This window comes from Pocillopora damicornis, chromosome 12, assembly GCF_964200805.1.
Source record: "Pocillopora damicornis chromosome 12, jaPocDami1.2, whole genome shotgun sequence".
NCBI classification, from domain to species: Eukaryota; Metazoa; Cnidaria; class Anthozoa; order Scleractinia; family Pocilloporidae; genus Pocillopora; species Pocillopora damicornis.
The window spans coordinates 7,749,440-7,776,609 of record NC_142681.1 but is presented as its reverse complement, the minus strand read 5'-3'; the positions used below and the strand labels follow the sequence as shown (position 1 = coordinate 7,776,609).

General features: G+C 37.5%; 3 protein-coding genes, 1 long non-coding RNA gene and 1 pseudogene across 24 annotated transcripts in view; 3 read left to right on the top strand and 2 right to left on the bottom strand.

The window, feature by feature from the left end:
• Positions 1-7,783, bottom strand: part of LOC149036312 (E3 ubiquitin-protein ligase CHFR-like) — a 45,728-nt gene extending 37,945 nt beyond the window's left edge. For 5 of the 19 annotated variants that reach the window (XR_016181580.1, XR_016181579.1, XM_089189223.1 and 2 more), the window contains exons 1-12: positions 6,838-7,034; positions 6,676-6,721; positions 4,833-4,896; positions 4,451-4,537; positions 4,278-4,354; positions 3,773-3,907; positions 3,302-3,324; positions 2,928-3,003; positions 1,945-2,023; positions 1,704-1,768; positions 934-1,064; positions 140-202 (exon numbers count right to left, since the gene is read on the bottom strand). Coding sequence is in view for 16 of the 19 variants with exons in the window: in XM_089189223.1 (XP_089045349.1) it covers positions 140-202; positions 934-1,064; positions 1,704-1,768; positions 1,945-2,023; positions 2,928-3,003; positions 3,302-3,324; positions 3,773-3,907; positions 4,278-4,354; positions 4,451-4,537; positions 4,833-4,896; positions 6,676-6,721; positions 6,838-7,019 (1,028 nt within the window). In the remaining 3 variants the exon portion in view is untranslated. Of the gene's footprint in view, positions 1-139; positions 203-933; positions 1,065-1,703; positions 1,769-1,944; positions 2,024-2,927; positions 3,004-3,301; positions 3,325-3,772; positions 3,908-4,277; positions 4,355-4,450; positions 4,538-4,832; positions 5,557-6,675; positions 6,722-6,837; positions 7,035-7,640 lie in introns of those variants that run through there. The other 14 variants (XR_016181581.1, XM_089189220.1, XM_089189224.1 and 11 more) reach the window with 8 other exon arrangements.
• Positions 7,784-7,823: 40 nt separating this feature from the next.
• On the top strand, positions 7,824-11,900 carry LOC113676914 (uncharacterized). 2 transcript variants are annotated; one of them, XM_089189238.1, is made up of 5 exons: positions 7,824-7,943; positions 8,429-8,586; positions 9,893-10,049; positions 10,553-10,894; positions 11,507-11,900. In XM_089189238.1, exons 1-4 carry the CDS (start codon positions 7,833-7,835, stop codon positions 10,850-10,852), a joined length of 726 nt encoding a protein of 241 aa, XP_089045364.1. In that variant the 5' UTR covers positions 7,824-7,832; the 3' UTR covers positions 10,853-10,894; positions 11,507-11,900. The 2 variants fall into 2 exon arrangements, with proteins under 2 accessions (XP_089045364.1, XP_089045363.1); XM_089189237.1 differs by having other exon boundaries at positions 10,553-11,900.
• On the bottom strand, positions 11,829-15,429 carry LOC149036311 (E3 ubiquitin-protein ligase TRIM45-like). Its single transcript, XM_089189216.1, has one exon. The coding sequence runs from the start codon at positions 15,048-15,050 to the stop codon at positions 12,729-12,731; it is 2,322 nt and encodes a 773-aa protein (XP_089045342.1). The 5' UTR covers positions 15,051-15,429; the 3' UTR covers positions 11,829-12,728.
• A 515-nt stretch (positions 15,430-15,944) lies between these two features.
• LOC113685889 (E3 ubiquitin-protein ligase TRIM71-like) lies at positions 15,945-20,818 on the top strand (annotated as a pseudogene). Its single transcript, XR_016181577.1, has 2 exons — positions 15,945-16,083; positions 17,224-20,818. The product of XR_016181577.1 is annotated as an E3 ubiquitin-protein ligase TRIM71-like (transcript).
• A 2,448-nt stretch (positions 20,819-23,266) lies between these two features.
• On the top strand, positions 23,267-25,586 carry LOC149036310 (uncharacterized). Its single transcript, XR_016181578.1, has 2 exons — positions 23,267-24,054; positions 25,055-25,586. It is a non-coding gene; the product is annotated as an uncharacterized LOC149036310 (long non-coding RNA).
• The last annotated feature ends 1,584 nt before the right edge of the window (positions 25,587-27,170 follow it).

The following is a 27,170-nucleotide window of genomic DNA, read 5'->3' as shown; positions in this document are numbered from 1 at the left end:
GATGCAGGTTCAAACTACTGTGTTATTGCAACCTTCTTTCTGTGCCATGTACTATTTTCTTATTTTTATAACCTACTGTATGCCATCTGTTCACCCATTATAGTGAAAACCAAAAACAATTAATTTGTTCTAAACTAACCTAATTAAAGAAGAAAATCCAAATAAACCCCCAAATGAAGAAGGCATGAAAGTTGCACCTCTGCTATAAAATGAAAGAGATAAAATTAAACATGCTGAGGATTTTGCAGGTCTTTGTTCACAAGAAACCTTGAGTATTTAACAAGTTCAACAGTAAGCAAAAGATTTGATTTCAAGGTCAAAGAAAAATACTTAATGCAAACATATAATACCTTGTGAAGCTTTACTATTGTTGTTACATGCAACAAAGTTTGCATTGTTGTTGTTAACAACCATACTCAAGCTTTCCCTCATTGAATAACTATGAAACTTCTAACAGGTTCAACTTGATATCTTGATTTTAAAAATTCTTGATTTTAAAAATTCTTCATTTTCATGAAAATTCCAGATCAATGTCTGTATCTGAGCGACTGTTCACCTACCCCTCCCCTAAACCAAAATTAACCCTAACTTGTTATCAGTTACTTGTTGTTGGGTTGGGTTGTTGTATTATGATGGCTACAATAACTGTGATTTTCCCTTCAAAATAATTCAGATTTGTAATTGCAAGCTCAAGAACTTGCAGTTGTATCTGTTGAGGTTCAATTTTATCCTTGGTTCAAGTTTTATTTTCCTTTGTTTCAAAATCATTATCATACATTACAATACCCAAAAACAAAAGAAAGTAAAATTTGAACCAAGAATAAAATTGAACCACAACATATCCATCTTAGTGTCTAAAGGCCTCCATTGTTTATCCTGTAATTGTATCTACAAAGTAATATCAATAAATAAATATAATAAATTGTTTCATACATTCTATCAGGGTCATCAGACTCACTGCTGTCATCAACACCACTGGCACTACTGTCATCACTCTCGCCATCATCATCATCTTCACCAAAGGATGATGATGCAAACAAACCTCTTATATGTTTTGGTCTTAGCTGAAAAATAATTGAGTGTAGTAGCATAGAAACTTCAGTTTACTATGTTACCCTTGACCCTCTCCACCCTAACATCAGTATTCATATTCTCCACACTGTTCTCTTTACATTTCCTACGGTGCTGATAAGGAGAATTTGTTTAACAATCAGGAGCTTCTAAAAGTGGTGTTCATTTCCTTTATTCGACTGACCTTCACATTTGATTCTAAGGTAACACTGTAAGGAGAAACTAGAAGCCAGTAACTCTTTGAAGTCAAAGGGTTAAATTGAAAGATTGCTTTAGTTACTTATTTCTGGTTTTGATGCAAAATAAACAGAAGAAAATAGAACAAGTTAACACAAAGCAGCTACTGATGACTGAACAAACTGTAAGAAAACTGCAAAATGATATTGTGTCAACTCACTTGATATGAAAGTTAATTCATAACCCTTTCACTCCCGAGATTTTGTTAGTAATTCTCTTAATGTCTACCATACAATTCTCATGATTTAAGTTTGGAGAATTTTGTTTTGAATCAACTACTAATCGACTAGTTGATACTTTTCTTTATTTTAATCACTCATCTGCTTGATGTTGTTTTATTAGGCAGAATTCTGTCTTGGTCACTTATAGGAGTTACAGGGTTAACAGCCACATACCATATCCTCTGTAATTTTATTGTTACTGTCCATTTCTCTTAGTTCTTCTTCTGTTCGCCGTCTCTCTATTTACAGGACAAAATACAAGTACAGAGTAATTACAACTAAAAGTCATTGTCTTTCTTAAGGTTTAAGGATACCTGCTTATGTATCTGTATTCTCCAATATTTAAACTAAAACATTAATAGCTTGCAATCTAATGCCAGTTAAAAAATTTCCTTAAAGACTGCATTTACTGTACCTGGGTGTTCCTTCAAGAATGCTTCTACCAAGTTGTTAATGATGTGGTTTTTGCTAATTCTTTCAACCTTTTTACGACACTAGCAAAAGAAAGACAGGATGGGTTACAAGGCAGTTCAATAAAAAATTGTTCACTTAGCTCTGAAAACTGAAAATGGGTTGTTATGGACAATTAATACCTGTAAAGATAAGTTTCTATTGAATTCATACTGACATGCAGACCATGTCACAAAGTTATGATGTAGTACTTTCCGAGAAGAAAGCTTGAGGAAAACTGTGAGCTTTGAGGAACAGATAAATCCAGGGACCAATACATGAGCATATTTCTGTGCAAAATAGAGGCTATTGTTTTTATTATCCTTCAAATATTTTGAGATGCACTTGAAAATATGTTTACGAGCAGCTTAGTGTTTGCTGCTGGTTTAATTGGGGACCTGTATAATCCAGGAGCTATGTTACCTACTCTTTGCAAAAAGGTTGTGGGTTTTTTTTAACATCCCATAAGGACCAGCATAGAGAAAATGTAGGAGATAAGATGATTAGAATGTCTAACCATACACACATGTCATGGCAAAGGCAACACATTCTCCATCATTATTTTAAGACCCTGAGTGCCCTACTCTGGGGCTCAAACCCTCAGCTTCCCCTACAGCAACCTGATTCTCTGCACCATGTGCTCACTGTTAAAATGTTAAAAAGTCCCTCAATCAAGATCTTCTACTGGGCACCCTTCGGCACAACAACCCTTGACCAAGATGTGACTTGAATATTACATCACCATGTTCTACGTGCAAACCACAGTCAGAATTAATATATAATTCCAGCATTGATGTGAGTTGCAGAACAGTTAGATGTACTCGCAGATGGAATATCACCAGTCAGGAGAAGTCCGTTTACAGCAATGAACAAGCACAATGGATACCAGGCTGTCTAACTCCTTTAATTATTTAACCATTAAAACAATTCGAAAAAACTTTTACTCACAGTTGGACATTCATTGGAGCAATCCATCCATTGTGAATAACAAGCAGCACAGAATGAATGGATACATGGCTGTAAACTAAAGAAAGTCAGACATTTTGGTGAAAAGTTATCACAAGGCAGATATACCCCTTACTTATAAAAATCATATTTCTTTCAAATTTTATAACTTTGTCAAATCAATGTGTCTAAAATAGACTAATTATTATATTTTATAATAATTGACATCTATTAAAATGCATGTGTGCCAGGAAGATATTAAGCAAAGAACTTTATTCTAGGGTCGGAGCCTTCTAGCAAATAGAAAATCCATTAATTTTCTTAGTCAAGAGAGAACAACACGTTATGCTAATGCATGCATGTATTGATACTCTTACCTCACACAATCATGAAAGATGTCCTACAAGAAAAAAAAGCAATAGTTTATCAACACATTATAATATTTAGCGTAAACACTAATAACTTCTTTCAATGGAATACATCTTTCCGGTGTCATGAGGGAGGGGTCAACAAAAATAAAAGTCTCTGACAAGAGGCTAACACTCAAAATGTCAGCTTTTAAACTCTTGACAGAGGCCAATTTACATTATCAACTCAGTTTATAATACCAAATTACCCTGTTACTCTCTCCCACCAACACAGCACCACAGTTTCTTTGGAAACCTACCCTCTTTATTTAACAATTAATATACATAGTAGTTTAAGGAAGGGTCAAGAAAGGAACATTCAGTAAGGAAGACTGGTACAGAAGTAAAAATCTTCAGAAGTTGGCAGATCTGCAAAACACTCAGCTGGCTACAAAAACAAAAATCTTTGCATGTGGAATGATAAAATCTTAATAACCTTACTTGGCATATACTACAAAGCAGAGTATCAGCAATGGAGTTATGAGGAAGAAACTCAGGTTTTTTGCTACTGGAAGCTCCCTCTTCACTTTCTTGGTGCTTCCTTTTTGACACAGGTCCTTCATCTGTATCTCCAGCCTTAAATGTACATTTTAGCTAACAGTTAACTGTAGGTACTTGTGCTTTCAGACTGTTCCTACATGCAGATGTAAAATAATTTGCTACTGTATTAATTTTTACAAGGACAAAATGACAAAGCCTAAAACAATTTTTCAATAGTGGCCTTGAATTATGTGTTTATCATTGATAGTGATTGTGGAGATTAATCAAAAACAGTAAATGTTTTTAAGGTGATAAAAGAAACATATATGGTGCAGTAATAATAATATTAAAAATAATAATAATAATAATAACTATTAAAATAATAATGATAATAATAACAATAATAATAATAATACTAGTAATAATAATTACAATAATAATGCAAATAATATTAATCTTAGTTTACCTCACTATGAGACCTTTTTTGAGAAACAAATGCTGCCTCACTTGGTTTGACATCTTCGTCCTCACAAACATCTTCCTCTACAGATGTATAATATCAAAAATGAATGAAGTCTTGTACTCTATCTTTAACAAAAATATTTCTCATTAGACAACCTGAGCAACACTGTTACTTACCTGTATCATTGTCATACTCCAAAGTGTTATCTAGTAATTCTGCTTCTTCTTTCAAAACCTTTAAATCTTGAAAAACAAATGCTATATCTAGAAAAATAGAGACATATATGGACACTTAACCCTTTCAATCGCAAGATTTGATTATTAATTTTCCCCTCAAGCTGCTTTACATTTCCTTAAAAATTGATTACAAGAATTTGGTGAAAGATCAAGAAAACAACTTCCACCTGATAAAATTGAGTATTCTCATTACCTGTTTGTTGGATAATGTACGCCTGGATATCATATGGAAAGGTTTCATGTTACATGAATTTACCAATTTATTATCTATGCAGCAAAGCTACATGAGAGTCTTTTTTTGTATCTAGGAAAAAGCATTTACCACTTCCAGGGTGATCCTTTCGATGAACTATTTGTACTTGGTCATTGTGATTGATCTGTATTTTCTGTAAGAAAAACATCTCATTAATGGAAGACTAGGATTTGTAGAAAACAATAACAACAAACAAATGTACACACTTTAACTACATCATTACATTGAAGTGTCAAAATACATATTACTCAATGACAAGAAGCATAACCATAGAAAAACTGCAATTAGCCTAATTTGCACCAAGTAAGGTCCTCACGGAATAAGTAATCAAGGCTTGAATAACAACTGAACCTTTGCTTCCAAGATGGGTATTACATATCACCTGAGTAGTGGCATAGAGGGTTCTTTGTTCCCAAAAAGGGAAATTTAATACAGATAAAAACATTACATTTTACATTACATTTTTAACAGTTACATGGATACAGGACACAAGGTGATTTTAAAGTCATGAATTTTAATGTACTGACTACAAACTCTGGTAAGAAAAATATGACCAGATATGTTACTACAAATCTAAAGCAATTCTCTACCAAGGACTTAAAATTTGGAACTCTCTTCCTGTTTCAGTCACTTGTTTGTCAAATCTTTTTAGCTTTACAATGAAATTGCAAGAGTTTTTACCACACATTTGCAGCACTTATTCCCTTTTTAACTATTGTGTTGTTAGTCAGGTGGCCCTCTCCCATAAGCCCAGTGGCTACCTGGGCCTCCTTGCCTTCTATAAATTATAATGCTGTAAAAAATTTTGCACATTTAAAAAGGCAAATAAATAAATGATGATGAATTGATGACAATGATAATATCCGACTGAGTGTATATAGAGGTTATGTATAAATTAGTTAGGTGTGTGGCCACAGAGAGGGGTTAGGTGACAGGTTATTAATTCTGTTTCAATTGATTAAAGACAAAAGAAAGGGCTCCTGATTTCCAAGGTCTATTCTCTTTCCTCTTTCTTGTTATGTGCAGGAGGACAGAGAAAACAACAGAGGACAATATGTCAGCATCATGACCTCCTGTGTGGCAGAATTTACTACCAATAATTTGACTATCAATATAATGATATTCACCATAATTGATCTTCTTATTGGTTATGCACTCTTCTTTTAACCCTTTTACCCCTGAGAGTGACTAGCATATAACTTCTCCCAACAGTATAACCCCTGCATCACACAGTAAGGTCATGAGAATAAAGGAAATGATCACCAACTAAATATTCTCTTGATCGATAAACAAATTCTCCTTGTCAACACCTTAAGAAATGTATAGAAAACAGTATGAAGAATATGCATAATGATGTTAGGGTGTAAAGGGTTAATACATGTACCTTCCAACTTCTAGTAAAGCTATTTGAGATACCAAGTGAAGTTTAATGGTTTTTGTTTACATGATTGATTATCGAACTGTTCATCATGATCTGTCTATTTCTCAGACTGTATATACAATGAGTGGAAGCACAGTGGCCTCATGGTTAGTCAACTTGACTCTGGGTCAAGTGGTCCGGGTTCAAGCCCTGGCAGGGGTCATTGTGTTGTGTTCTTAGGCAAGACACTTTACTCTCACAGTGCTTCTCTTCACCCAGGTGTACAAATGGGTACCAGCAAAATATACTGGGGGTAAACCCTGTGATGGACTAGCATCCCATCCAGGGGGGAGTAGCAATACTCCTAGCTGCTTCATGCTAAAGGAAGCCAAAGTTTAATGCCGGCCCCATGGGCCACTTGGGCCTGTATAAAGGCTTTACTTTATATGTACAGTATTTGTCTATCTCTTTATCTCTTTATAATTTGGGTCACTTCCTGTAATTTTAAATTTTGCATGTACAGACTTCATTAAACTATTATTATATAATTACCTTCTCTTTGTCAATTTTCTTCCCATTCAACAATGATCCATTGGTACTAACAAGAAAACAAAAGCTGTAAGTAACTAACACAAGTTTTAACACATGCAATAGTGTATATAGATCATTGCTGTGAGAAGTTTGCATGGAATTAAAAGCAATTTACTGAGTCACCTAAAGTCTTGAAGCCAAACTGTGCCACCTGGATCTCTTGTAATAGTACAGTGATGACCAGATACAAATTTGCAGCCAGGAAAGCTGATATCACAATCTGTGAGATATAACATTAGATTCAGCTTTCTCTTGCAATGGGTGGGTACAGTGTATGTCATAGCTGTCACAGCTGATACCAACATTGAGTAGTTGTCAAGTTGAAAGTTGTAAATAGAGGTTCTGCAGTTTATGACGGCTATGACAGGAGCCTTCTCACAATGTAAACTATTTTCTACGTAAGATCTCTGTGTAGTCCCTTACTGTTCTTAAACAAAGGCTGAGCATTACTCTTAAAGTGAACTTTTGTTTCGTCACTGTTTCTTTCATCAAGAAACTGCATGCATAAGGAAGTATGGAGTAAATTACAATGTTTATGAAAATCTTGCCATCTTTTGTTATTGCATTCGAACACTTTGATCGAATTAATTTATGAGAAATTTTTTATTGGTCATTTAGTTCACCATGATTGGACTGCTAGAGCTGAATATTGCTGTGTATTGAATAAACTCACATTCAACAAAACCAAACCAAAACATATTAAAAAGAAATCTTTTGGGTTTCATCGCCATTTTTCCCTTATTAAATACAAGTACGTATTCCATTTATCTCTAAGTCATCCTTGGAAAGTGATCTGCCGAAAGCTGCATGTTAACCATATAATATACAGAATAAAGAACCTAACTAGCTGATCGATTTCCTGTGTATACATTATATTAAAGGGTGAAATAATCATCTTTGACATTCGATTGCCTTTTTCACCCTGCTCTCGTACCTTCCCAGTGTGATCTGCTCTTTATCAATAAGGACGGGAGGTTTGCTGTCATGGGTGAAAATAACTTGTGCCCAATGGCGACCTTCTTCAAATTTCGACGCCATCTTGTGTAAACTAGTGTGAACTAGGTTCGAGGCCGTGTCACGCTTTCTTTGAGAGTAATCAGGGACCGATCAAGAACAACATGGCGGCCAACATGGCGATTTGTCACATTAAGAAGAATCTAACAGCTTTGAGGCAATATCCTCGCGTAGCTTTGAACAACATAAGAGATTTACCTGAAGCATTCAAAGCGGTAGGTACTTTTCTATAGCTGGAAATAGAATCTTTTAGAATACTGTAGTATTACAAAATGATCAGACACGACATACTAGCCCACATGTCCGTCCTGGGTGAAATAAAAAGCACTTGCCGCTTCAAGAGTAGTATAGTACATATCATGGTTGTGTCAGGTGATTGATGTACAATATTCGTGTAGCACCTTTGCGCAGCTTGCACCCTCAGGCAACATTTTCGAGACCTCTGTCAGAATGCTCTCTACATGGACTTCACATGCAGCCACAAAATATCCAATTTTAATTATGCCCTTAATCCCAAAGAGTGACTAGCATCACAAACCAAGGTCACGATCACCAACTAAAGAAGCTCTTGATTGTTGGAAGATTTTCGCGACAGCGCCATTGGAAATATACGGGGAACACCATAAGAATTTGTATATTGAACCTAGGATGCATTACTAATTTCTCCTTTCTTGTACATGCAACATATTCAATCAAACAGCAACACCGTAAAGGACGTGGTAGAGGATCTGGACGTGGAAAGACTTCTGGACGGGGCCACAAAGGACAGGGTCAACGAAACACAAAACCTAGGCTTGGATTTGAAGGAGGCCAAACACCTCTTTATCTTCGTGTCCCAAAGCATGGCTTCAAAAACATGTACGTGTAAACATTATATATTTCCAAAATAGAGGTTTGAGAAACTTTTTTTGCTTAGTCAACCCTTTGACCTCTTAAGAGTGACTAGCATCTAATTTCTCCTTACAATATCACCCTTGAATCACACATCAAGGACATGAGAAAAAAGGAAATGATCACCAAGCAAAGAAGCTCTTGATTGGTAAACAAATTCTCCTCGTCAGCACCTTAGGAAATGTATAGGGAACAGTATTGAGAATATGCATACTGATGTTAGGGTGTATAGGGCTACAGAATTTGGTGATCTTCTACACAAAATGTCAGCAAGCAGAATTATTACTTCATCAACTCACAAAGATATGAGGGAAGTTCTCCTTTTAAGTATTTTTTTATCCACATTGTAGCTTCCAAACAGCTGTGATATGGGTAGATGAGGTAACAAGAATTTCATAGAAAAACCTTCTTCTGATAATAGTGAATGATATAATTGAAAATCTAGCATTGTATAACATCAGATCTTTGAAAGATAGGCACAAAGAACAGTGTCATAAATTAACTCTTTAACTCAGTCATATCTAATACTGTGCCTAAACTCCATCATCTGCTACTACCCAAGAACATTCAATTTCATAGGTAGATACAGCTTAGAAACCAGAATAATTTTATGTTACCAAAAAAGTGCACTAATTGTTTCACAAGCACATTATTCTATCCATGTCCAATTGCTACAATGTTTATACAAAGTTTTTTATATTCATTTTATACTACATGGAATTTTTATGTTATAACTTGAACTTTTAAATTTATAAATTTCATGCAATTCAGTCTTAAGAAGATGCAAATTTTGAATATTTTGATACACTATCTATCTATCTATCTATCTATCTATCTATCTATCAACCAATCTATCAATCTGTCTATTTAAAGGTATATATCTAAGTATTTATCGGTCTAGTATCTATATATTTCTTGATTACCGAAATGTTATTTACATCAAATCACAAGTGATATGAGGAAAAATGACTTCACTGTATGCTTTGATATCATACTTTAAAAGAGGGATAATTTGTAATATTTCATTTATTTGATATCTATCTGTTAACCCTTTAACTCCCAGAAGTGATTAACCTGTAGCTTCTCCCTACAATATCTAAACATTATTAACAAAAAGCTGATGAGAATACTCAAACTTATCAGGTTAAGTTGTTATCTTGATCTAACACCAAATTCTCATTACTAATTAACAAGGAAATGTGCAGCAGCTAGTGGAGGGAATTAGATATTTGAGGTTAAAGTTAATTTGTCTTTGTCCTATTTTGACTTTCAGATATAAAATGCATTATAGACCTCTGAACTTAAACCGCCTTCAGTTCTTCATAGACAGTGGCCGTCTAAACCCCAATGCGCCCATCACCATGTATCATCTTTGGAGATCAGGAGTTACTGGAGGAAGAATAAAGGATGGGGTTGTATTGTTGGGAGGGGTAAGAAGTTCAGCTCCTCTAATTTTATGAAAATGATGCATTTTGATTGCAGCAGGATTAACAGAATTTTCTTCAGACAAGTGATGCCTTCCTCTTTCCTATCTCAAGAATCTATTTCAGTCTCCAAGAATTATAATTGGTATGTTTTTGACCAGGGCTGAGTTGTTCAAAGCTGGGTTAAGATAACTTGGGGTTAGAGTGAAATTTGATTTCAGATCTGAAAGCTTGAAGAGCAAATTCAGTTTATTTCTTTTTGACTACAATTTAATAATTGAATGCTCTAAAAACAATGGGTAAAATTATTCCAAAACGGCTTTTGAACAGAGAAATATAGAAACCTGGATTAAAATTTAACCCTGGGTTATCGCTAATCAGCCTTTGAACAACTAGGCCCAGAGCTTAAAGTGCCATCAAGTGAGAGCTGGTAAGATATTTGAATGCTGCAAAGGAACTGCAAGGAAATAAAAGTACTTTTTGACACATAACTTGTTTTTATCTGGCAGGGTACAACTTGGTTCCAAGCTAAAGTTGATATTGAGGTTAGCAAAGCATCAAAAACCGCTATAAAAGCCATTGAACGACAGGGTGGAAAAATCACATGTGCTTATTACAACAAACTGGGCCTTCGTTTATTACTTAAACCAGAAAAGTTTGAAGGGAAAAGGATTCCAAGAAGAGCTCGTCCTAATACAAAGTTAATGGAATATTACACAAGTGTTGAGAACAGAGGATACCTGGCAGATCCTGATGAACTTGAAAAGGCCAGGCAACTTACTTACAAACTTGAAAATGAAGTGGATTAATGCAGAATGTACTTACCATACTTGTAGTACAGCGTTAATAAGGTTTGTAAACAAGGTTTTGCAATATCAAATAATATGTGAAGACCAGTTACGTGCATGTAAATAATAAATAGAGTTCTCGAACACATATCCCATATGGCCTGTAGGTGCTTTACAGTAAAATTTGATATTGACTTCCCATCTCTGTCACTGTGTGGAATTTTCAAATACAGATTCAGGGAGGCATTAGCATTAGCATGATAAGTACTTTTGATCGAGGGTTGTGAACTGAAACCATGGTGAACAAAATGTCTAATTACACCAAAAGCAAATATCACAAGCTACCAATGGGATTTCAAAGTTATTTACATAACTAGAGGGAGGTATGCAGGAAAACACAAGTGACTTAGTTTTAGTTTGTATCTGATTGGTTGAGATTGTGGTGCAAGTACTCTAGAGCAATCTTTGAGAAAAGTTGGGAAAACCAACTTACTCCTGTCAATTACTTTGGACATACACTTGAAAGTTGCTTGAAGCTTTTGTACTCCTTGTGGATAAAGTGCCATAGGCTTTCCTTTCTTCTTTCCTTTGTTTCATTTTTACTGCATTTCTTCACTGGTCTCATACTTTGCTTCATCTAAGTGGCCTTAATTTTTTCTCTTTCTTTATTATTAGGGAACATGTAAGAGCAGGCATGAGGCACAAGGCAAGGGTGATCAAATCTAAGCTGATTGGCCATGGGCATCTCTCCTCCCCCTTTATTTTCCTTTAAAAGAGAAGGAATTCTATGTGATTTGAATTTACAGCACCATATTTTTAGAAAAACTCTCAGTGAGTGGGCGATAAGGCCACAACGTGGAACCAGAAGTTTATCACCATGTCGTTTTTTTTCTGGTTTTGAAACTGACCAAGCAACAAATCATAGAGTACATGTACATATATGATCATGATGTCATTTCATTCCCTTTGGTTCACAACTTGATGATCAACAAGATGATGTGTTTAACTCTGTTTTTAATTGTATTCTACTGTCCTTCTAACTGATATTAAATCAAACAAGAAAATCAAATTTTTTGTTCTTCATGGGTTTAATTTGGTAGAATACATTTGTTGGTTATGTCTGGACATTTTACTTCTTAGATCATTACAATCTTGAATACTCTAAACTCTGTAACCTGTTCCAGGTTTTCACTTTGTAAACAGGGCAAGTGGGAACTACTCTCTGTTTTTTGTTCTGCACTACTATCATGTTGTGTTTGCCACACATCCTATTTGCCACGCCATTATCTTATTTCCCTCCATTATCTTAATTAAGGAATGAAACAGGCTATGATCTCTGCAGCTTCTTTACTTAACTATTGTGCATGCCATAATGTCACTTATTAACCAACTGCACAAAGTAGAGTAAAGAAAACATGCAAATAGAGCACAAATATCCTGCAGTATTTTACAGTTATTTGGACTGTTGTTTGTTTTGTATTGTAAAAAAACCTGTTAATTTAGTCAGCTGCATGCACTATGCTTCTCTATCCATTTTGCTTTTCCCACCTTATGAGAAATGAACAGAGAGATTTAACAGGAGAAAAAGCAGATGGATTATAAATAACTTATGAGATGTTTTGGTGAGTATTGCTGAGTATTTTTATGAGTTGTGCTGTATTTTGATGAGCCCATAGGGCTAGTTTTCATAGATTCAAAGATTTAGGAATAGAGCAAAAATAATCTTAAAATAATCATATACAAATAACAGCAAATTTCAGTTAAGAACAAAATTAGTTAAGATGCAAAACTTTCTGGAATATTAATTAACAATTATCTGATGTGAATCAAAATCATCAGGCTAAGTAAATTGATTAATACCACGCTACAGCAGGGGGGAGGGGTGAGAATGTCAAATCTACTCATAGATATGAACACAATGGTGTAGGGAATCTGACACGACTATCCTTCCGTTGCTCAGAACAGCCATGGAGACTGGGGTGCCCAAGCCTCCAATACCCTCTCCTTTTATCTCAAACTTGGTGTGAAACTTTCCACTCGAAATCTCAAGAAGCTGAACTCTGTGATTCAATTTATCACAGATCATCAGTCGTCCTGCCTTGTCAACTGATAAGAAACATGGGTCATTGAACTGCTTGTTTCCCACCCCTTTACTACCATAAGTGTTCAGTAACTTCCCTTCCCTATCAAATTTTTTGATACGATGGTCACCCTTGTCTGACACAAAAAGATGGTTTCTGTATTGAATACAATGACTGGGAGAGGTGAGCTGACCCTCACCAATGGTACACAAAAGTTGTTCATCGGGAGAAAATATTTTTACTACTTTTTCATGGCAAACAGGAACAATGATGTTGCCATCACTGTCCACAGATAAACCACAAGGCTCTGCAGTACAGAGATCAGGACTAGAGTGGCCATAAATATCGCTCAGGTACTCACCCTCCCCAGTGAATATTTGAATGAACTGGTTGCCACTTTCCCCCACTATAATATTGTCATTTGTACCAATGGCTATCCCAGAAGGCATGTGAAATTCCCCCTGTTTATCACCCTCCCTACCAAAAGATCTTAAGTAAGTTCCACCACTACTGAATACCTGAACCCTATGGTTACCAGAATCAGTCACTGCAATTTCATCATGTCCATTTACTGCCACTCCCCATGGCCCATTAAACATTCCTTCTAAGGAACCTTGTTGTCCAAAAGACAAGACGGGTCTGAACTCTCTGTGTTTGGCTCTAACAGTAAATGGACTTCCATGAACATGTTCACCATTGATTTTCACTGATACAGGTCTGATGTACCAGTATTTCCCGATATAGGTAATCTTGTAGGTTCCATCTCTGTTATTTTGGACCCGTGTCTCAATTTCTCTTGCAAAAACTGAAGATTCCTCTATATCCATGGTCACAGAGTCACCCTCTTCATAACATTGTTCACCCTTCCAGTTTTTCGTTGTCACCAATATATTTGCCTCAAGCCCTATGCAAAATTCAGAGATGCCTCTTCCACTGACGCATGACAGATATGGTCTCGTCATGGTGGGAAAATACTTAAAAGTGCCAATGTTTTCATTGTTCATACTTTCGAAGAACTTTTGATTTTTCACGAAATCGTACCCCAAAAAGGATTCACAGCTAGAAGAAGCTGGGTTAAGTTCATCAACTTGCTCCTTCAGCTTCTGTTTTAACATTTGATCGATAAATTTATTGGGCCGTATGATTTCAGCATCTGGGCTCTGTTTCAAAAGCTTTTCCGCAATTTCAAGCGCTGTTTCGGTGGTTTTCATCTCTCGTTCATTTTCGTTTCTTTCAACCTCAAGACGCTCGAGAGACTCTTTCGCCTGTTTTTTCACTTCTTCGATCATCTCCTTTTTTTTCGCTTCGATGACTGATTTCATTTTATCAGCAAATTGCTGCACGCTCCTCTCTACATATGTAGCGTTTTCTCGAATCTTGAGCACTTTTTCGTCAAAATTGGAAATTGTTCTCTTCATCGTCTGTAATCTTTCTTTCTCAGTCTCAATCGAAGACTTCAACACTACTCTGTGTTCATTTGCAACTTCTTCCAACAATGTCTTCGCGTGACCGTCGTGATCTATCAAGGCACAAGCGTTGCAAATGGCGGCTTTACAGATCTTACAAAAGAATTCCAGCTCTCTCTTTTCGTGTCCAGATTTTGGACAAAACACTGATCGCTTCAGAACTTCACTGATGTCTTGATCCTCAAAGTCTTTGAGGGCCAACACGCGGTGTTCTTTATTAGCTCGGATAATGTTATGCGCGGAGACACACTCGTCACACCAGAAAGCACAACAATGAAAACAGTATGAACTTTGGGCGCTTCTCTCCTCACAATTTCCGCATTTTACTCCTGAAGTATCGCATTCTTTGATAGCCAACACATCTAGCAAGCTGTTGATACGAAAGTTGGTAGGCAATTTCTCGAGATTTCCACTTTCAGGGACTTCACATTCTCTTCGGCAATCAGGGCATTTTATGATATCACGGTAGCCACTAGTTCGTAGAATATTCTTTAGACAACGAAGACAGAAACTGTGTAAACAGGGGAGCTGTTTCGGATCATTAAATGTATTCATACACACAGAACAAGATACTTCTTCGTATAGATTATCTAGCAAGGTTCTCACATCCATGGTCACCTCGAAGTACAAACAGAAGCCGACACCTGCATTCTGATATTGACTGATTTGCATATGACCTGATTAAAATTTAACTTCTTTTTGTTGAAATGCGATTTGAATGTAAATGTTGGTCGTCTTTTGCCTCTTTGAATAAGAGTTCATGTACCATTTTCCGCGCAAAATCTTGGTTTCAGATCCTATTAATTCGTTCGAACCAAACAATTAAAAAACAACAACCTAAAACGTCATGTTTTTAAGAATGACGTTTTAACTGATGCTGACCAAAGACTCATTGAAAAAAGCGTTTTTAAAGTTTCAGCAATATTTGCAGATCTCCCCCTCCTCAATGTTGCGTTATCTTTCATAACCCCGGCTAAGTGATTCCAAATCGTCTCCGTAGAAAAATTATTTATTTCATAATGAATAAAGGGGGTAAGTTTATAAAGAAACTGTGGTGTGGGAGAGTGTAACAAGGTAATTTTGTATTATCAACTGAGTTGATAACAATAAAATTACCCTATTTATTTTATATATATATATTGAACGAACAACTGTGAAAATACATTGTTCGTCCAATCATGGAAACGAAAGACAGTCATCCGAAGGAAGGCTACAAATGGCTTCCAATCTTTGAAATGTGTCGATCAGTGAGAAAAAATATCAGTATGTATATATATATGTATATGTATATATATAAAAAAAAACATCATTTCATGGAAAGTTCTTGAACAATTTTTGTTCACTCGTTCTCTAACTCTAACTCGCGATTAAGAATCGTTTTGTGCTCACTTTCCATGGAATAATCTCTACATCATCATATGATTCCTTTACAACAAGGGATATTGCCATACAATATTTCAGACTGGAATTACTGTTAAGACAGCTTCCTTTGCTTGTTTGTCTTGACATCCTCGCAATTCAGGTATCCTTCTGACATTAAGACTATTCAGGAGGAGCTTCAGCCGGCGTGGAGCCCAGAAGGAGGAGAGAGCATTTGAGCGTTAGGCGTTTAAGTTGGAACAGTATACTCCGGACTCCCTCCTCCCGTATGTGCGCCTGCCGCACAGCATAGAGGACACGTCATGTTACCATTATTTCGTTGAACGTATGTCACGCAATGTATCTATATTGTGTTCTGTTAGTGCCTAGTTAAGTCAATTAAGAGTGGTACATTCCACTTCCTCTATATCCTTTCAACTCCAACGGGAGAAATCACGAGAAACCAGTTACTGTAGTTCTCTTAAAGGGCAGCCCTCTGTCCGTAAACTTTATTAGGAAGCACACCTATCGAAGGGAACGTCGAACTGAAAAAAAGCTAACACGTTTAGGAAAAGGCTGGCAGAGATAAAGCAGAACTTTCAGAAAAACTAAACAAGACGTTTTAACACTAGGAAGAGTTATTGCTCGAAAAATTTAAGCATAAGTGACTAATATTGTAAAGCTCTAGACGCTCATGTATGGGGAAAAACTTCCTCCAATGTTAGTACAATATATTATAATACTCTAGTTTCTTCATAAACAACCTCTTTCCATATAATCGAACAGAAATTTCGAACACGCGTTCTCGAGGTGCTATATAGAAGAGAGCTACAAACTTCAAAATTTAAGACAGCTGTATTTGAAATAACTCGATTTCGGGTCTATTAAAGTAAGTAATTAAATGGTTAATCTGCATGGATGGATTGTGTTTTGTAATTATGTTCTGAGCCAAACGCTGCAGGATGCCAGATCTGTTTATAGGTCTACTTCTTAGTTACCAACCGTCAACCAAAATGTATTAATGCACGGTGACTGAGGCAAAACTCGTTCTCAACATAAATTTTCTTCTCACTACGTAAACGATGGGCTCTATTTGTACTACATCTGTTCCGAGAGGCAAGCAACTGTGCGAGATTCAAAGAAAACTGTAAGTTTTAAGGAAGAAGTAAATGGCCATGGGGAGAAATATGAGCATAGTTTCGCGTCAAATGAAGGATACCGTGTTTATCATCTTCGACGCAATTTTTCCAGCGCACGGTATCTAGAATCGAGTTTTCAAACGAAGACGTTCTTGGTAAAGAACGAAAAGTTCAGAAATTTGGGAATGTTACATGGGAATACGTCAGGACCAGAGAATAAATTCCCTTGTTTAGGATAATCCATAGTTCTGCATAGGGCAGATTTCGTTACATGGCGTGTCTTAGCCAATCAAGAAAAATAAGATTGCATGTTCCATGTCACATGGATATTTTGACTTAAATTTCAGGCTTCGAAAAAGTTGGCTAGTCTATCATGGATGTAAGAACCTTGCTAAACAATCTGCACAGAGAAATATTCTGTCCTGAGTGTAAAAGCACATTGGATGAACCAAAGACGCTACAATGTCTACACAGTGTCTGTCTCCGTTGCCTGAACAACATCTTGCGAACGAGTGGCCGCCGTGACATCATAAAATGCCCTGAGTGTCAAAGGGAAAGTGAAGTCCCAGAGAGTGGTAATCTCCAAGATTTACCGTCTAACTTTCGCATCGTCAGTGTGCTAGACTTGAAGGCCATTAAAGAATGCGATACTACTGATGTAAAATGTGGAAATTGCGACAAAATAAGCGCTCAAAGTTGGTACTGTTTCGGATGTTGGACACTCTGGTGTGAAGATTGTATCTCTGCTCACAACGTTATCCGGGAAAACAAAAAACACCGCGTTTTTGGCAACTCGAGACTTTGAAGATAAAGACTTTGAAGACGTTTTAAAGCGACCAGCATTTTGTTCCAAGCTTGGACACGAAAGGAGAGAACTTGAATTCTTTTGCACGATTTGTGGAACCATCGTTTGTGACGCTTGCGCCTTGACACATCACGACGGTCACGACAAGATACCCTTGAAGCAAGCTGCAATTGAACGAAGGGAAGAATTTAAGTCAAAGATTGAATCTAAGAAAAAAAGATTAAAAACAATGAAAGATGAAATGAGAAATTTCGAAAAAGAGTGGCCTGAAATTCAAGAAAACGCTGCCTATGTAGAAAGAAGCGTACAGAAGTTTGCTGATGAAATTATCTCAGTGATCGAAGCGAAGAAAGAAGCGATCATCACTGAAGTGAAAGAGTCAATACAGTGTCAAGAGGCTAGACATAGCGAGAATGAACGCGAGATAAAAATTACCGAGGAGGCTCTGGAACTAGCTGAAACACTTCTTAAACGAAGCCCAAACGTTGAAATTGTTCAGCCTAACAAATTCATAGACAACGTTTTGCAAAATGACCCAGCAAAAGTGGTTCAAGATTTCGATGAAAAGAGTGATGACTCGGATGTCTTCGGTGACTTCTTGAAAAATCAAAAGTTTTTTGATTATGTGTGCAGGAAAACCATTGGTACTTTGAAGTTCTTTCCCACCAAAACCAGACCACATCTGTCAGATGCCACTGGAAGAGGACTCACTCAAGCGTGCGAAGGGCTGAAAGCATATATAATTTTGACAACTAGGAACAGAGAAGGTGAACAGTGTTACCAAAAACATGACTGTGTGACGGTGGTGGGTGGTGATTCATATTCTGAAAAAGAGCTGGAAACACAAATCCAAGACAACGAAGATGGAACCTATGAAATCAGTTATTTTCCTGAATTCAAGCGGCATGGCTTTAAGCCACTTGAATCACTCAAGATACAAATAAACGGAGAGCATGTTCATGGAAGTCCCTTTGCCGTCAGTGTTGATACAAGAAAGTTCAGTCCCGTCATGTCTTTTGGACAACAAGGTTCCTCAGAAGGAATGTTCAATGGGCCATGTGGGGTGGCAGTAAATGAACGCGATGAAATTGCAGTGTCTGATTCTGATAACCACAGGGTTCAGGTATTCAGTAGTGATGGAACTTACTTAAGGTCTTTTGGTGCAGAGGGTGATAAACAGGGGGAATTTCACACGCCCTCTGGGATAGCCTTTGATGCAAATGGCAACATTGTTGTGGGGGACAGTGGTAACCATCGAATTCAATTTTTCAGTGGGGAGGGTGAGTTTAAGAGTCAGATTGTTAACAGCACAAGTCCTGATCACTGTTTACCAGAGTCTTGCGGTATATCTGTAGACAATGATGGCAACATCATTGTTCCTGATTGCCGTGAAAAATCAGTTAAGATATTTTCTCCTGGTGGACAACTTCTGCGTACAATTGGTGAGGGTCAGCTCTTCTCTCCCAGTCATTGTATTCAATACAGGGACCATTTTTTTGTGTCAGACAAGGGTGACAATTGTATCAAAACGTTTGATATGAAAGGGAGGTTACCGAACAGTTATGGCAGTAAAGGGGTGGGAAACAAACAGTTCAATAACCCATGTTGCTTATCAGTTGACAAGGCAGGACGACTGATGATCTGTGATAAATTGAATCACAGAGTTCAGCTTCTTGATATTTCGAGTGGAAAGTTTCAGACTAAGTTTGAGATAAAAGGAGAGGGTATTGGAGGCTTGGGTACCCCAGTCTCCATGGCTGTTCTGAGCAATGGAAGGATAGTCGTGTCAGACTCCCTGCACCATTGTGTTCATATCTATGAGTAGATTTGACATTCCCACCCCACACCCCCCCCCCCCTTCCCTCTGCTGGCTGTAGCCTAGCATCAATCGATTTCCTTAGCTTGTTGATTTGGATTTACATCAGATAATTGTTTGTTACTCTTCCAAAAATTGCTGCACCTACCCACAAAAGGGTTTTGCAGATGATTGCTCTTAAAATCATGACATGTTGTTGCATATGTCAGACAGGGATGACCATTGCATGTAGGGGACATTTCTGAATAGGTTTGGCAGTTAAGGAATAGCATACAAGCAGTTCAATGACCTGCGTGGCTTGTCAATTGACAAGGGGGGACAGCTGAAGGTCTATGATAAACTGAATCAAAGAGTACAACTACTTGTTATTCCAAGTGGAAAGTTAAGAACCAAATTTGAAATAAAAGGGAAGGAATTTTTGCGTACCCCAGTCTCTTTAGCGGTTTTGAGTGATGGTAGGATAGTTGTGCCTGACATCTTTAACAAATGTATTTAGATATTTGAGTAGATCTAGGAATCAATCCCTGCTAAAGTACAACTCAAGAGAGGGATTCATTCTTTCTTGCATAGCATGAATCGTTTCCCTTTTAACTTTTGGAATACTAAACAATTAACTGTAAGCAGACATCTAATATATTTTATCCATATTTCCAGCTATCCATGACCATGTCTTGCTGCCCTAAGATTTAATTTTCCTTTGAATGTGTTGAATTGTAAGTTGTCATTTTAAATTTAATTTTGCAAAGCTGTGCCTTTGAAAAACAAAACAATGGTTGCCCTGATTCTCTGGTCTCAGAAATCCGGGGGACAAAACTTTTAGTAAATTTCAACAAAAATTATGATTATGATAAGTATTGTTAGTATGTCATTTACTATCATAGTGCTGTTTGGGAGTCCTTTTTAACGTGTTTCTAGAAGGTAGCTAAAGGTAGCACCTTTTACATACAGGGTCCATCCATATCTATGGTGAAAACAATGACACACAATTGCACGTTCTGTGACATGAGTAAAAATTGTGATGAATTAGTTGCAGGAAATATTCAAGATTATTAGTACGATTCAAAGACCATGTACGAAAATAGGTTAAAGCACAAATTGTACAATAGAGAATAAGTTGCAGGCTGATTAGATCAGAATTTGCTTTGACCAAAGTAGCCAACATTTATGCTGTAAGCAAGCATTGACTTTTAATACGAACTGTTTTGCGACATCAGTAAACATTTTTTTGAAGTAGTTACAAAGAAGAATTAAATTCAAGGTTGTAATACATAGGAAAATAGAGAATAAATATAAACTAACACATTTTATTTCCAAAAAGAAAGTATATAAAATTTGCTCGTCTTGATGACTAAGAACAGCTGAGAGATTGGGAAGAATTATTGAACGATCTTTTCAAAAATTCACTGTCAAACAAAGCGGAAAAATCCCTTCGCGTCCAAAATCATGCCAAAGTGAAATGAAGTGAAATTACATAAAAGTGATGTCACGAGATATTCTGGTTTCTATGGATGCATTGAAAAAAGTCAGCCGACTTGTAGGCCGTCTTAAATTCTCATGTAGCGATGTCTTCGCAAAATCTTGTTTTGCGGGTCTTTCGACAAATTTCCGCTCAAGAACGCAGTTATGATTCCTGTCTGATTGTTGTCTGATCTGATCACTAAAGACAAAACGGACACAAACTACAAGTGTACCTTCCTTTCCTTGATACTGCATTATCTCTCATTGCTTTAGCTTATACCAAAAACGTTACTTATCTATAAAATGCTCGAGCACCGCTTAACGACTCGGACTCCCTCACTACAGCAATTGTTGACGGGCAACAATCTGGTGACTATTTACAAAACCTTCCCAAATTATTTGTCTGTTCACAATATAAAACCGGTATTCTCACGCATTCAATTTACGAAGGAGTTTCAGCCTGCGAGGGATCCGGAAGGGACGGGGGAAAGTTAAATTTGAGAGTAAGGTGCCTAAGTGAGAATTGAACTCTCTCCCTCCTCCAAAGGAGTTGTATTTGCTTTAAGAATGAGCTGCGTGTGTCACGTCATTCCGGAGCAGTTTTGTCATACCACGTTCATAAATTATGTCCTGTCAAAAGTTCAAGACCTCATTTAGGTGCAGGAAATTTCACTGCCCCACTAGTTCTCTGACTCTAACTAAACAAACCGCAAGAAACCACTCGGGAGTTTGTTTCGGCTCCAAGTTTCTATAAAAGCGGTCCTTTGTCCATAAACCATTAATGAAGCACATCGCCTGACCTCTGATGTGTCTGACACTGGAGGCGTGAACGTGGCGACAGCCGAAAAAGCTGCTAAATTTTCATCCCAGACGTAAATTCCCAGTAATCTAAATAAACCAGTCAGAGCTAATCGGTAACACGCTTGTTAGGCAAGCTTGATCATGCTGATAGATAAGGCGAAGAAAACTTGGCTTGTATCGAGACGCTCTGATCGAAGAGAAAGACGACAGAAATGTTTTTAAAGCGAAATTTTGGATCAGTATTACGTGTCAACCTCCGAGTAGGACTCACGAGGAAGCTTGGCTAAAACGCAGGACTTTTGTCATCGGAGGCTCCAGTCACGCATCGGGAAATAGGAAAAACAAACAGCTTACAGGGTGACTCTTAACAGCTTAAAGACACGACAGCTGCCCTCAGCTGAGCGTATGTTTTATGTCTTCTACAGTTATAGTTCCCTGTAAAGGAAAAAAAAAACGTGCCCAAGATTGTGCCTCAGCGTAGTGTAACTGAGATAAGATTCACTTTTCGTCAAGCTGTATAGTGGTCTGATTTAAACAAAAAAGGTCTTTGAAGCAAGATTAAGAAAATCTGTTTGTGCGGTAGACTAGGATTGGATTCAATTCCGTCCAGGAATGCTCCCGTCGTCGATCAGAATCAATTTCTTTGTCATAGCGATTGTACACTTGAGTCACTGTAAATTCCTTCGCTTGTTTTTGAGAACAGGCGAAGAAAGAGCACCTCTGTAAACCATATTCCTCGTCAAACCTTGGGAAGGAAAAGCACTTCCGTTTTCTTAATCTGTCAAAGGGAACGAACTAAAAAAAAACACGTGTAGTAAAAGGCTGACACAGATATAGCAGAATTTTCAGACAAAACTAAACCAGATGTCTCGACACTAGTAAAAATTGCGTTTAAAAATTTTAGGTGAATACGATTGTTATTAAGCACTGGACGCTCGTGTTTTGTGAGACATTTCCACCGAAATAACGGTTAGTTTTCCCAAGAAACAACTTTTTTCCTGAATTTAAAAGAAAGGAAATTTCAAGCTCGCGTTCTCGAGATGCTGTGAAGGAGAGCTGTGATGAAATTTAAGACAAGGGTGTCCGGAATAATTCGATTTTGAGTTTCTAAAAGCAGGCATTTAATAGGATGTGAATAACCAATAAGCTGTATTAAAAGACACATAGTGATGCGCTAAACTAAACGCGTCAAACACTTCACGGCGGCCTTCACAGACCTTAGATACACACATGTCCACATCACCATAGAGTTATTTCAGCTGTTTTGTGGCTAATGGTCCACGATGGGTTAGGTAAACAAAACAAAAAAAACAGAAAAAAAAAAAAAACGAGACAAGGTAGGGGAGTGTTAAAATAAATGAGATTTGAATATGCAGCCCCAGTGACTGAATCGTGATGCAGGACGAGGACTGAAAAGTGGACAAGTCCAAAATAACCAATCACAAAGTGAAAATGTAATTAGTCGGCGCAGCTCGTCAAGCACGGTGTAATCCATCGCATATCGGCTATCAAACACCTAGGGATCTGTAAATAGCAACAAATTATGAAATTTAAATCAGGAAAGATCAATATTGTGTGCGACGTGATTATGTTTTCATGAGAGAGACAAGGTGCTCGTGACGACATAACACGAAACTTTTGAAGTCAGCTACCTATGAGATCTTGTTTGCGATTGGCTGTCGCGTTCGATTTCTTGACATGTTTCAAGCCGTGTTTTGATTTTTCCAGTCCATGTCAGGCCTGCCTGCGATTGGTTTAAATTTGTCACCAAGTTTGCACAGCTGCGAGTTAGAAAACCCGCGTAGCGAGAGCACTTGGACAAAACACAGTTGCTTCCGCGCGCGGCCAAATACCTTCACAGCTTTCAAGCGACGAACATCTGTGAGCTCTTTCGATCGTTGCTTCGTCGTTGCTTCACACCAAACGCTAGAATGAAGCCTCAATCCACAAAGTCTGGCCTTCACGCCGGGGAGGATTCCCTGCGTTCAACTACGACAACGACTTCAAGTATTTCTAGGGCTCGTGCGCGCGATACCAGTGTTTCACATCTCGAGCAAGGCTGTATTTACAACATGGACGACTGCTACGCGAGGCTCAGAGCCATGGTACCGCACATCCCTGCTAACAGAAGGATGAGTAAAGTCGAAATTCTACAGCACGTTATTGACTACATTCAGGATCTCGAGTCTGCTTTGGAACTGCCGAATCTCCAAATAAACAACTTTGTAAAGAATTCAGCCGATAAGAAGACTAGTCGAGTTCCGCTTAAGACAATTTCTTACAACCGCTGAGAAAGAGGTAGGTTGGACTTTTCATAATCAGGCCGTGTTTCACTGCGGCGGAGTGTCTACTCATTAATTTCACGACGCGCTATAGACCGGTTTATGGCGCACAACCCTTCGGAACGGGGCACGTTTACCCAGATATTTAGTCGATATTCAAGATCGTGAAATTGTAAGGGTATTAATATACTCAAATATCAGATAAAAAGCAGTGCAAGGAGGGTAATAACGTTTTTATCGGCATGGTATTCGCCTTTGAGTAACATTGTTACGAGGGTGTTAGATAAGCTACATATTTCCTTGCGGAAACTACACAAATTGTTCCAAACTGCCTTCTGTTTCGTGCAACAAGACGGAGGAATTAAAACAATTCAATGGGAAAAATGTCTCGACAAGCACGAACCCAGAGACACCCTCAAAATCTCTCAGATCCTTAACATTAAGCAGCTGGGGCACCTTTACAGAACAAACACTCACGAACCAGAATAAAACCTGTGAACAGTGGGCCAACCGTAGAGTCTCCAGCGACTCAAAGACGGGTAGTCTGGAAATTTCGTTTTCTTTAATTTAAGAAACTTCTGGCTTTTGATTAATGTGTAAGGTGTTTCATTACAGACGGGGCTCCTGTTTTCTAAAATTGACATGAGCCACAAATTATAATCTTGAAGTATTACGCACTTTTAGAAGATCTAAATCTGTTGAACATCGAACAGAAACGGGGACAGTTTGGTCCTAATTCCACACACTACAGGAAGGAACTTGTAAGATGCGAACTAATCTGTTTTCGATGATAAAACCCAGCTCCATATGGTCAGCCGAGTGGGACACGCTCTCTCCTCGTTAATGTCAAAATCGTACACAAATTGAAGAGGATCAAAATAATGTTCAACAGATGTTACACTCGGGCACATACCACTTTTACCAGATTTACATGGCAACTGTCTGCTTTCACTTCAACCAAGTTCACATTGTTCCACACCAGAGATAACTGACTTATCTCTTGTTTATTGTTTTAGCAGGAAAGTGAAGAAGATGTAAAGATTACAAGAACTCCTCAGTCTCAACCCGAAAATTGAGCGAGCGAACGGCAAATTGCAATAGATCTTTCTGGGATGCTTATTTGAACAGCGAGAGACTCTTGAATCGCTTCCGAAAGTTTTCGAAACGTCCCTAAATTTGATTCCAGAATCTGACAGTTAGAAAATGACCAGAACATTCATTGTACGTTTAGAGTTGTACGGAAAATATATTTAGTTAGGCGTGAGATGTACAGAACCTTATTGGGAAAGTTTTGGCAGTTGTTGGGGAGAAATTTAAATTTGCAGCTTAAACAGCGGCGAGCCTTTTTACTTGCAAATGACAATTTGTTTTGTTTTTCACGTGATTTCTGTCAGTTGTTCAAACAAAACGTAATCCACATGACTTGTAAGCCCACAAAGCCTATTTTTATATTATAAAACCAACCGAAGGAATGTAAAAACAAAATTAAGTAGTTAAAATGTTTTTCAGTTTGTAACATAGCTACGGGATTAAAGACTTATTGCCCTAGTTAAACCTAGTTTCGTTACATGTAGCTCAAGGCGACAACATACGGTGAAATGATTTCCTCCAAAACGTTTATTTAAGGGCATTCAAAGGGAGCATGTTTGTAAATGAAACAAACCAAAGCCGCATAAAACAGTGCATATGCAAGATATCAAACCCATCTGTCAGAAACTAATCCTGGCTGTTGCTTAACAAGATCCAAACAAATGCAATTTCTTAGGCTCTTCATAAACCCACACGCGATGAGTCCGTGATGTTTTTTAAAACTTCGCTGGCACGCCTTTATAATGGATTTTTAATTCACTGTAACAACCCTGCGTTATTAGAACAATTACCATAATCGATTTTGCACATGAGAGACTAACTGATTTTAGAAAATTTCTGCGGAATTTTTTACTCCATCTCCACCGCATCTGACCAGCCTTTCTTCGCCAATTAGAAACAGCCGTGGAAAGAATCCCTGTCTTCCTACGTTCTGTTTTGATTTCAGCCGGTATGACTGAGTGTGTAATTTCAACAGCAGTTATCGTCTTTTGACAGTAAATGTTAAGAAACCACATTCAGAGAAACTTCCTCGAAAGGAGGTTGGAAAGTTGCGAGCTAAAGGCGATTCCCTAAAATAAATTTAAGGTTGCTGTGAGTAAATATATTTCAATCGAGGTTTGCATATCGGGAGCACAATATTGCCATTGCGCATTCCTAGTAAACTATTGAAAAAGTTCTGACCCCTGAACTGATTGTCAGCAATTAATTAGATACATATCTGTTTCATCGTTTTCCATTTCAGACCATTGGCAATGGATAAAAGTTAAAATTGCTTCAGGCAAAACCTGTAGATCAGAGAAAAAGTTGTAAATGACTTCACGTATGTTGTTTATCGCGTCCTCATTTTCTCCCAAGGAGAAAAAACCGACCACACTCATTGAAAATTTTGGACTAAATCTTTGACGACACGTGAGTAGAAAAACATCCACAAGCAGTTTCTGACCCACATGTTCGACAACTACATGCCTGCTTCAGAGCGATTAAACCAGCAAGGAAACCCACGATAAAGAAAGGAAGGTTTCCGCTTAACTCCCAAACAAAATCAAACATTTAGCGACAAAATCGTTATTCCTGTCTGTGTATCCGGCGTGGGATCCTATTAAAGTACTATTTAGCAAACGTCATTATTTGTCTCTCAATTTTGGCCAGGTTACTTCAGATGATTGCAAAGGTTCCAATTTTTAAAACCTTTTTGAACCACAAGAACCAAAAAAAAAGAACGATTTAATGGTAAACAAGTAACAATTTCAAATTGACGTACTTCAAAAATTTAAAAGACACTCTACAGGAGGAAAGGAATACCCACTCGACTACCACGATTTCATTACAACGTCTGGCTTTGATTGATAACAGCTGCTACACATGTTTTAGAAAAGAAAAGTCTTAAGTTGCACAGCATGTTAGCGATTTTTTTGGTCTTTCCGGACCCTCCCAGGCTTACAGGATAACGTCATTCAGTTCCCCGTAAACTAATTTTTCAAGGTATGATACAGTTAGCGTGACTGTTAAAAAAAAAGTTTCATTTGTTACGCCTAAAAATAG